The sequence below is a fragment of the Protopterus annectens genome, chromosome 15.part0, assembly GCF_019279795.1.
Source record: "Protopterus annectens isolate FY-2018-M chromosome 15.part0, PAN1.0, whole genome shotgun sequence".
Lineage (NCBI taxonomy): Eukaryota > Metazoa > Chordata > Ceratodontiformes > Protopteridae > Protopterus > Protopterus annectens.
The window spans coordinates 600,710,839-600,722,873 of record NC_056749.1 but is presented as its reverse complement, the minus strand read 5'-3'; the positions used below and the strand labels follow the sequence as shown (position 1 = coordinate 600,722,873).

The 12,035-nt window shown below is 38.9% G+C and overlaps 1 protein-coding gene across 1 annotated transcript in view; it reads left to right on the top strand.

Moving 5' to 3' along the window:
• The window catches only part of LOC122789943 (arf-GAP with Rho-GAP domain, ANK repeat and PH domain-containing protein 1-like), a 1,460,469-nt gene that overhangs the window by 397,031 nt on the left and 1,051,403 nt on the right, over positions 1-12,035 (top strand). The window contains exon 4 of the mRNA XM_044057421.1: positions 2,237-2,286. Coding sequence (XP_043913356.1) covers positions 2,237-2,286 — 50 coding nt within the window. The remainder of the gene's footprint in view (positions 1-2,236; positions 2,287-12,035) is intronic.

Below are 12,035 nucleotides of genomic sequence, written 5' to 3'. Positions count from 1 at the left end.
TAAATGGCTAGTATCTTTCAAAGTTTGCATCTAATCTGTTAGATATTACTGCATTTCTTAGGAAAGTTTATGAGCATTATGTATCATGGTATTGGTTATCTGAAAAAAAAAAAGATTGTGAAGGACATTTTATGAAGAGGAATATCTGTGACTGTTTATTGTGGACTATTTCATTTCAGTAATGTGGTTTGGTAACAATATTTAGCTGGAGATACTTATCTGCTTAGGGTATCAACAGACAGTGAAGAAAGTGAGAGTTTGTTTCAGAAACTTAACAATCATGGTTGGAAGAAACAAAGCTAAGATGAAGGAAGTGCCCACAGCTGCCCATTTCTTTTTCTCTTAACCACCAGTATCTGATATTTTGTTTCTTGTAAGCCTGGTAGACTGCTGCCTTTTTTCACACACCTTAATATGGGTCTGCATATCCATCTCTCTATACCAACCTGCCAGGCATAGATCTAAATAGGGACTTCTAATCCAGTTAAATATTATGAGGCAGCCTATTCATCTGAGTTTGTCTACCTAAGTAGAATTAACAAAGAGAAATGCTGTGCTGGTATAGTTAAAGAAAACACTGGAACATAGTGGGAAATAGTTTTTATTGGACATACATACAACCATATAGCCTGCTTGAGCTTTCAGACTACAAAAGCCCTTGATTAGGAGCTAGTAAGAGGCTGATGCCCAACACATTGCTTTAGTACCTACTTTCATCTGGAAAGAAAGCACAAACTGCATCATGTTCTTCCTTTTGGCTAAAACAGGCATTTTAAAAAATGCTAACGTGTGAAAAAATTAGAATACAGATCATATGCTTGAGCATATGACACAGATGCAAGACAGACAGACACAAAGGGAACGTTTCAGTATGCATGTCTGCCTAAAATCCTAGATGGCAAGAGTTCATGACCTTCCAAAATAATGTTAACATTCTTCACAAATAAAACTACTGAAACCTTGTCGGCCCGAGAAAGAAAATAAAAGTAGACTGTTTGAACATTCATGATATGAAATAGCCTATTTTTTTTCTTGGATTAACATTTTGTCATGTGTATCATTTCTGTGGGATTTTCAATGTCTTAATAATATATTGTGAACTCTACAATTTAAGTGTCTGGCAGACGCATACATGCAATCCCCCTCTATCAAACTTTTCTGTCATGGTCCTAAACATCCAAGATGGGCACTAACATGTTTTCTCCTACTGGTATTTTTAAAATGTCTTTTATTTATTCATTCATTCATTCATTCATCAATCAATCAATACTGATTTATCCTGTTTAGGTTTCTTTGGGAGACAGAACCTATCCTAGCACCAGTGGTCACAAGGCAGACAAATAATTTTGGATGCAACACCAGTCCATCTCTGTTCCTTTAGTCATTGGGAAAGAATTGGCTTAGTCTGTGCTCCCTTCATTTACATAACTTGGAATTAAAGCACTGTATCTAACATCAATACTTAATAAATTTCCTGATAAAGGACTCACAGTCTGAAATATTGCACAAGCAATGTTATAAATCCCACAGTGATCCAGTAAAAAGCATCACATGATCTCTGTGTTGCACTGTCAGCTAGTTATACAGCGAAAGTCAGTAATTCAAAAATAGAAGGCAGACTATTTACCTTAATATGGCAGGGGGTTATCTATTTATTAAAATAAAGAAGATCTGTCGTGAAGATATTATGGTGGCTGTCTACATGCCTAAATATGGGCAAAGTTATGTATATTGCATACTTTGTATTATATATGAATAGCTTCAGATTTATGTACATATTGCACAGCATGTATCCACCGTGAAGGCTGAATACTGAAGTAGCACTGGTCATTTATACATTCTCCCAAAATATTGTAATTTATTTTGATGATTTTCTATTTCTTCAGAATGTGACATCTGGATTTATAAAGCCTATATTTTCCTGATGTTCTTGATTCTCATGCCAGATGACTGCATGTGAAAATAAAAATCTTAGCTACTAGAGCAATATTGTTAAAGGTCGGAAACTAAACAAGGTAGTTGTAGTAGCCATTTGGCCAATTGAAAAATGCATGTGTGGGGGAGAATGCAGCAATTGTGTTGGTTTTAGACAACATCTCCATTTTTCTCAGACTGTGACTCTCGCTCTTACTATGTTGGACGTAATAATTCTGCTCTGTTATATCAAGTCACCCTTTTCATAATGCGGAATAATAATCCACTGACATTTTGTTGTTCTTTCTCTGTATTCTTTCAGATTCCAGAAGCTCAAACTTGGAGTATGTGAAAGTGCACAACTGTTGTCAGGTCAGTGCTATCGTCCTGCTACATGTTATCAGAAAGCAACCTTGGACATCAACATATAAATGTAAAGATAGCAAACCCCCCTTCTAGTAGTCTCCTTTGTGTCCGTTCACAAAAATCCTCATCTTAATTATGAAATTTCAAATGCTATGGCAACAATCTTGAAATTCTTTTTAAGCACGTGTAGTACAAGCCATGTTCCTAATGCAAAATAGAACACAAGAAGATTCTAGATCCTAATTTTGGGTAAAAAAAGAAATTATGCCTCATACTAGGCACTGATCTCTGGACATTTCTTATGCTTGAGATGACTGTGTTATGTGCATGTGTGGCTTTTAAACATTCTAAGCATATTTTTATTCCCAGGTTAACATTAATGTGTTAAATACAAAAATGTATTTCCCCTTAATTGTTTTGTGAATCCTTATAAGAAGAGGTACCCATCTATTGTGTCACACCTATTAACTGTCATGATTTGCAGTGAAGAAGAATTTGTGCAATGACATTGTGTAGTGCCAAACACAAACAAGCTAGATTTGTTATGATGCATATGTAGTCCAAAGGGAGTCATCCTGAAAGAAAACATCTGTTAATACATGTAGTAAATTATCAAAATCTTGCAAGCATGATTGTGTACATGACCAAAAGTTACTGCTAAACTGGTCAGCTTTCAAAATATCATCCCTAGATTAACATACCTCCACTAGTTAAATATACTAATGTCAAGGTTGCACCTAGAGAAAAAGGGAATAGTTGGTTTTCCTGCAAAGCCAACCTTTTTCTTTATTCAGAAGTAGTGTAGCTTCTGAGTTTATATAGCTATGTATCAGGGTGTGGAGGTACAGCTTTCATATCCTGGGATTTAGAAGACCACAGGTTTTCTACAAAAACATGTAGCATTACTTCTGGTCTCATTATTCTGTTATGCTGAATGTGCTATTTTAGGCTGCAAAGGAATTTGTTTTGGCCCTTCCACCATAACCCATCAAGCCTTGCTTCCAGAGTGCCTTGTGGGACCCTGTCATTCCCTTCCTGGGGGCAATCCACCAGCTCAGCCATTTTGTCAGGGTGATAGATGTACATTAGCAGTTGTGTCATCATATGAAGTGACCTGTTTTTTTTTTTTTTGCTTCATTTTTAAGACATACTTCACCTGTGCATACCCAGTATGAAGACATGTAATGGTCATTAGTGAAGGCTGTAGCTCACTTCTACAAAATGTGTAAGTATCCACAATGACCCTGGTTCCTTAATGGGCAAGACAGGTGAATAAGTTTCTCCAGAATCCACTGGAGAAGTTGTTATCCTACTGTGCACCCCCCACCACCACCACCACCAAAGAGACAGAAACAGGCTACATCTTGTCACATTAACTCTACAGCCCTCCCACCAAAGAGAAGCAAACAGGGTAAATGCTGTTGCATTAACTCTACAGCCCCACCCAGCAAAGAGGCTACATCCTGTCACATTAACTCTAACAGCGCTTGTGCTGATAATCGAGCTTGTGTCTCATGGGTCATAGTCATGGCTGTATCCCTCTTCACCACTGGAGCTGCCTCAAGAATGTTTACATTTTTCAGTTTACAGCTATGTAAAGTCAATACTAACAGTTACTTTCTCAATGAAGGTAATGTTTCCAGCCATTATAAATGACAACCACTAATTTATACAAGTATGACTTATAATCCAAGTGTATGTTTTCTAGTATTGTCATTCATAGTTCAGCAGTACTTTTTTTTTTGCTATTGCTTAGTGTAGTGAAGTGCAATCTTGGAGTTGATATATATAAGTAGCAGGGGGTGTGGGTGGCGCAGCCTCCCACATTGGGGGTGCAGGGGGGCTTAAGCCCTGCTTACACTTGGTGGAAAGTGCTATGATTTATGTTGTTTAAACTCAGTATATGTATGATATGTGTTTTCAGTGTTTTGAGTTTCAAGTGTTTTGAGTTTTCAAGATTTTGAAGTTTCAGTGTTTTGAGCTTTCAGTGTTATGAAGTGAATCCGTGTACATATATATATATATATTTTTTTTTTTATATATATATATATATATATATATATATATATATATATATATATATATATATAAAACCAAGACTGAACTTGACAGTCAAGAGGAAAAGGTAAACACGTGCATCACACCACACTCATCACATAGTACCAATAAATCTACACAACCAAAATCCACACATAGAAACACAAAAACATTCATGGAGGCTCTCAATAATAATCTGCTCAAGCAACATAGACCTCCAAAGCAGAAATGCAAGCAACCTCCACCCCCCCAACACAACCCAAATGACACATGGCCCACAGACTCAGTGTGCCACTCAACCGCAGTCCATAAGGCAAAACAACATACCCAACACAATAGTCATAGGTGACTCTATAGTCAGGCACACAGATGTCCCACTCACCAAGCTAAACAAGGAGAAGGTTACTGTCAGCTGCCTATCGGGTGCCAGGATCCGCCACATAACCCACGCACTCAGGTCACTCCACGACAAGTACAAATATGACTCTGTCATTGTCCATGTTGGTGTGAACAACCTGAGATGTACCTCACTGGACTATATGAAACAAGACATGGAAGAGCTCTCCGATCTTGTAGCCCACGCAAGTATGACCCTGAGTAGCATTCTGCCATCGCCCAGAATGATACCGCAGTACAAGGACAAAATGATTGACTTCAACAATTGGCTAAGCTTCTGGTGTCATTCTAGGGGGATCCAGTATCTGTCTGCCTGGGACGACATGGTTGACAGACCACAATGCTTTGCCAGAGATGGCCTGCACCTGTCACCCCTTGGATTCTGGATACTGGCTAAGGCTCTTGCTGCCCCTGTAGTCCCTTTTTTAGACAAGATTCATATGACAAATTTACCACCATAAGAGGAACAGACAAGCAAAAATTGAGGGTAATGCTACTCAAAGTCTAAATCTCAAAATGCACTCACTCGAGGCAATCCTCAAAATGGAGAGCATCGATATTTGTGCCATGACTGAGACCTGGTTCGAGTACCCCTGCACTACCAGGCTATAACTCATACCACACTTTTCGGCCTTGTAACCTGGACTGGAACACCAAAGGCAGAGGTCTGTCTATATTTATTAAGGATATCCACATCTCCAGGTTAGTTGCTCAGCATAATGCATCCTATGTTATCCAAGTGCAACTAACTCTGGGCAAAACTGCAAACCAAATTGTAGCTTGCTACAGATCACCCACCATGCCCCAGGATTCCCACTCCTGTTTTCTTGATATACTGGAAAATATTAGAGTTCAACCAAACACCCTAATAATGGGCAATTTCAACTACCCCACCATTAACTGGGAAGACTACTCATGTACCAGCTCCTTCGCACAACGCTTTCTGGAATGCATAAATTCCAATGCCCTGGATCAACTTATCCACACCCCCACCAAGGGCAACAATATCCTAAACCTAGTCATTATCAACATGAGTGACCGGTGTTCCACACCTGAAGTCAACTCCTCATTGGTCCGATCAGACCATAAGCTAATCACCCTAGATATCCACATCCCATGCCCACCCCCCCATTAAAGAAACCACGGTAAAAAATTTCTCCAAAGCCAACTTCATGTTTCTTAAGACAGAAGTGGCAAACTTCATGACACTCATGCAAATGGACAATACAGTTACGACTGCTGAATCCTACACAAATGCACTTTATAAGCACATACACAAGCATTTGGATTGTGCTATCCAAAACAGAGCCAAGATGCTATCCTCCAAAAAAAGGAAACCAATCTGGTAGTCCCCTGCCATAAACAAACTGTACAACATAAGGAATAAACTGTTGCAAAAGAGAGTAAAATCCCACGAGTGGAGGAGCTCCATGGTCAGCCTCAGTAAGAAGTTGAGATCCCTTATAAGATCCTCCAAAGCTAGCTACGAAAACATAATCGCCACTGATTCTAAGGACAGTCATAAAGCATTCTATAGCTATGTCAAGAATCTCAGTGGCAGCACCCAGATCTGCTCTGAGTTACAGCACAACGGCATGAAAATTACAGAACCAACTGATATTGCCAACATCCTGGCAGATAGGTTCAGTGCTAACTTTACCCCCCTTTCACCCCCTAAAGGGCCCATATCTATACAGGAAGAATGCAGAGTCCCTGTAATCACAACTACTCAGGTAAAAGCTGCACTCTCTAAAGCCAAAAACACAGCATCCATGGGACTGGACAACATCCCAGGCTGCGTTTTACTCAACCTTCAGAACAAACTGGCTCCTCACCTAAGCACCATGTTCAATCTTAGCCTCACTTAAGGCTTTGTGCCCACTGAATGGTGCACAGCAACAGCTATCCCACTGTACAAAGGGGCAGCCACCACTAATCCCGGGAACTATCGCCCTATTAGCCTGACGAGCCTGGTCTGCAAGGTCATGGAATGTATCATAATGGAACATATAAACAAAGACATTGGTAACCTCCAGACTCTGGACCCCACCCAATTCAGGTTTTTGAAAGGCAGATCATGCCTTCTGAACCTTATTGACTTCTTTGAGGCAGTCACCAAAGCCGTAGACAAGGGTAAGGTGGTTCATACAGCCTATCTTGACCTCGCCAAGGCTTTCAACACCATCCCCCATTCTAGAAGTATAGCTAAACTCACTAGGTATACATCCCTACTTCACAAGATGGGTTGCCAACTGGCTCACTGACAGAACCCACACTGTAAAAGTTGCAGACTCCATTATCTGACTTCAAATCAGTGACAAGTGGAGTATCACAGGATTCAGTCCTGGGACCTCTCCTGTTTGGTATCTACTTCTCTGAAGTACAGGCTAACACAGAACGCCTCTGGTTAATGAAGTCCACAGATGACTGCAAACTAGGAGCTATAGTCGAGTCCCCAAATGATGTGGACATCCTACAGAAGGGCCTCACTGAGACAGATGCCTGGTGTCAGACCCATGGCCTCAAGCTCAATGCCAAAAAGTGCATTGTCATCCCCTTTGGTAAAAACTCTGTACCCATGAACTACCACATAGGCAGCAGTCTACTTAACACCGAATGTGTGATAAGAGACCTTCAGACCCAGGTGGACAGTAGTCTCTCCTTTGATAATCACATCTCCACAGTAGTCAGGAAATCCTTCTACATGGCACACCTCATCACAAAAAGGTGCTCATCCAGGAAAAAAAAAGGTCATTGTTCCCCTCTACTCAGCACTCATTAGACCCATTATAGAGTACAGTGCCCCTTTTGGAATGTACCTCACAAGACATCTGCAGCAGCTGGAAAGGCCACAGAAGTACCTCACAAAGAGGATTACTGGCCTCAAACAGATGCCCTACACTGATCATCTCAAAAAACTCCAGCTTTACTCCGTAGCATATCGCCTGCTCCGAAGTGATCTCTGCCTAATATATAAAGCTATGTCAAACCCAGAGCTGTTGGACATGCTACACCTAAAAAAATCCCAATCCCTCCGAGCTACACACTATAGGGAACTAAACCTTGTCACCACAATAAACAGGACATGCTGAAGGGATAGATTCCTGTCCCAGAGACTTCCTATACCCTGGAACAAGCTACCCATCTATGTCAGGCAAAGTTCCTCATTAGCACTCTTCAAGAAAAATCTTGATGAGTGGATGAGAAATAGGAAATACACCCTGAGGATCACTTCTGTGGCTCTGCTCAACAGTGGCACAGGAAAATAACTTTCTTGGGTGGCGTAAGCCAGGGAACCTTGTTGGCTAGGCTTACTTAGGTCCTTTGGCCGATAGCCTAGTACCTACCTATGAACCTTTGAAACTATATATATATATATATATATATATATATATATATAAAGGGTTCCATACACTAGATCGAATTTTTACTAATTCAAAATAGTGCATGGAATGCTCACTGCAGCGAAAGTGCACTTAATCGAAAGTGCACTTACGTGAAGTTCAGTACAATGAATGGGTGTTGTACTGAACTTCCATGCAGTACTCACAGACCTTAGGGTTAGGGCACAGGTCATAGTAAGGGGATAGCCCTATGGGCTATCCCCTTACCATGACCCGTGCCCTAACCCTAAGGTCCATGACGACTGCAGCACAGTGAAGGAAAAAGCAGTGTTCTCCACTATGGTGCGATAGTCATGAACCTTAGGGTTAGGGCATGGGTTAGAGTAAGGGGATAGCTTTACTAACTATCCCCGTACCCTAACCCATGCCCTAACCCTAAGGTCTGTGACTATCACACCATAGTGGAGGACATAGCTTGTTTTTTATGTCCTCCACTGTGCTGCAGTGTTTTCGGTGAAGTGCACTTACGCAAAAGTTCACTTTCATTAAAGTGAACTTTCACAGAAGTGAGGCTTCCTATTACAAGTTCGAAGTAGTGAACTTTCATTCTTGTAATAGGAATCCACACACACACACACACATATATATATATATATATATATATATATATATATATAGATGTGTATATAAATCATTAACAACTCATCATAGGCTTCAGAATGCAGAAGTAAAAAGATAGATAATATATGGTGAATTCTTCATCACAGATAAATTCATTATCCTATGCCCTAAATTTATGTGCCTTGTTAAATTTTTTTTCCTCTGGCTAACCCTACAAGAACTCAACTTGATTTCTAATCTCAGTATGTTATGATAGCAGGTGAATAGATCCTCACAAATAACCCTGAACCAAAGCTGGATAAAAAAGTACTTTGCAGACTCAGTCCTCCAAATATGATATAGTTATTGAATTCATCACACTTTTGTTTATTAAGCATTTACTTAATTATTTATCCAGTTTCCAGGGAATAGCCTGTCTTTCTTTCTTTCTTTTTTCCCCAACATTCATAAAGTTGGTAACTGATATTCCGAGATGTATAATCTTAACCCCAGAACTGCAGGGCTGAATAAGAAAAGACACAGAATTCCATGTAAGAAGTCCAATATTGCTCTTTCTTAGAGTTTTTCATTTTCTCCAGTGTATGGCAATCTTGGAGTTGGTATATATAAGTTCAGGGGTACAGAGGTACAAGGAGGACTTGTACCCCTGCAAAAACAACTTTAAAGGGAGAACAGTGATGTCTGGCATTTACTGTTCTGCTGCATTTTCTCACTTCCTTTCATAATTCTAAGACTTATGAGACTTGGAGCTGCAGTAGGAGGTCTCTAGGGTTTGTCTGTCACTGATGTATTTCTTGTATGTTATCATCTGTCATCAGTTGTCAGTAAAGTGACTATTACTCTGTGTTTTCGGGTCTCTCTTGTATCACCCTATGAGTGCTGATTTTCAGACAACTTGAGTGTCATACTTTCTTGAAACTTAGCCCTTATTTTCTGCTTTTAGTGATATCAGACTACTTATAGATGAAGCTATGCCACAACATAATAAGCATGATCAATGCATAGCAATGAATATAGGATGAACACCCCTTAGCACCTCTATAAGATGTGTAGTTATTAATACAGCTGCTGTTATTAAACACTGAGGACAATACAATATCATCTTGATTATCCCTCATTCAAAGCAGTTATAAGAAAACAAGCTTTGTCCAACATGGGCTGAGCACTATGAAACAAACTCCCTCCTGAGAAAAATTCAAAAGTCTGTCCAAGAGTTTTTAAATCATCTCTTTCTGAATGTCTCCACAGTGAAATAACACACAAGTGCTACAGGGCTAATGGTTAGTAACATCATGTTGCACAGATTAAGCTAAATTCATCTAAAATGTAACCCATACTGTTAACTTTTATATTGAATGAAGTATAACCGATATTGTAATCTAACGTATGTAAAGCATAATTTAACAGAAGTGTTGAACTGCAGAATGGAGTTGCTCTTATCTTAATTTATATTAATTGTTTCAGTGTGATTTATGTTAATGCAATGTTTGCCCTAGCATGATTATATCAGTTTGCTCCTATACAACAATTGATGAGATTTATGTTAATGTAAAGCCTGTTCAATCTAGTCATTGTCAATTTAAGCTCAAGTTGTTCATCTGTCACTGTGATTTATGCACATCCCCAACTGTACTCATTCAAAACTGTACAAACAAGTGCTGGTCTGTGTAACTGCCATGTATAATCAAGTGTTTGTTCTATGTAATTGTCAGGTATAAATTTCTCTTCATTATTGCCTCAGGCCCAGGTTGTGACTGAAAGAGTCTTTGGACCAGCCACTCACCCAGTTAACAAACAGCAAATAAATAAAAAAAAATAAACAAGCTTTTATCAGGTATTAAAATTATTAATCAAAATAGTAGTATTAAGAATATGTATATACATACATGATTTATGATAAAACTGAAGTTCTTAATATTTTTATTGTAAATCACAATCTGTACAAATGTAGCAGATACTACTGACAATTCACAAACCATCCTTATGAATTCAGACCTATATTATAGTCGTATTTTATCAGATACACAAGCACATGTAATGTGAAGGCCTAGTACATGAAAAAACTAGTGAGACTATTAATAAGAAAAAATCAAATAAACCCTTCACCCTTGTGGTTATTCAGCACATTGTTATAATATTTTCCTGAACAAACTGAGTTAAGTCCTACGATGGTGTTATAATATTTTCCTGAACAAACTGAGTTAAGTCCTACGATGCAATCGAGGCTGTCTGCTGGCTACAGCATTCTTTTTCCATTAACCCAATACAGACCCTTAAATTATTGAAATCAGTTGTCAGAACTTCCTTTACTGATGTTGATATAACAGTTTTTATTTAGTCCTGATAATTGTAAGAAATTTAAACTATAATTTCATTAATTCTCTCTTCGTTCAGACTGGCTTCACCCCTTATAGAACAGCCTAAGACAACATCTTAACTCTAGAACTTGTTCTGCGGGAATGGTTCCAAGACAACAATGTCATTATAACTTTAGATAGTTCAGACACTTTTTATAGAGCCTAAATTCCCTTTGTTGTTGAAGCATTAAATTAACAATTTATCTTATTTTAGCCAACTCCATAGTGCAGATAGGTGAATCCCTGGCTATGACCCCGATCAACTGATTATCAGTTAGTGACATGGCTAGTACTAAAGCCAACAGGGATACAAAGAAATGAGTAACCAATATCAGTTCACCTCTCTTGGAGAGTAGAGAAGGCAGCTTGGTCCACTGCAGTATTGACACCTGCTGGAGAACGAGTGCCTTGCCAAAAGGCAGCTCAACAGCCTGTACATGTGTGTCCACCAAGCACTGTAGCAATGCATTGTAGTCTGATTTGGCACATGTCCAAAACTGAGCATGAAGCTGCATTTTAGAATTTCAAAATGGGGGGGGGGGATCCTAGATGGCCAACTGAGAGCAGTGAACTTTGACAGCTCCATAAATTAGTATAATATAGGAAAATGTTATTATTTTCAAGTTTAAAACATCAGAAATCTATAGATAAACTACTAAACTACATAAATATCAATTTTGTTGGAGATATATAAAATTTTCCTGTCAGGTAACTTGGAGATATATTGAGTCACTGAATATGAACAACTCAATGAATTCTCACCAAGATGTTGCTTTGAAAAAAAGAACTGCGATTGATGACATCTACCTTACAGGAGCTATCTTTGAAGATAGACGGCTTTAAAAATGACTTAGAAAACCTCAAATTAAATTCTCAAAAACAGACTGATGCTCTTAAGGAACTATTACAGCAACACCATGCAAAAATAACAAATATAGACTTCTCTAAATTACACTGAAGGGAGACTCAAAGAGGAAGAATTCCAAAAAGAATTTCTGCT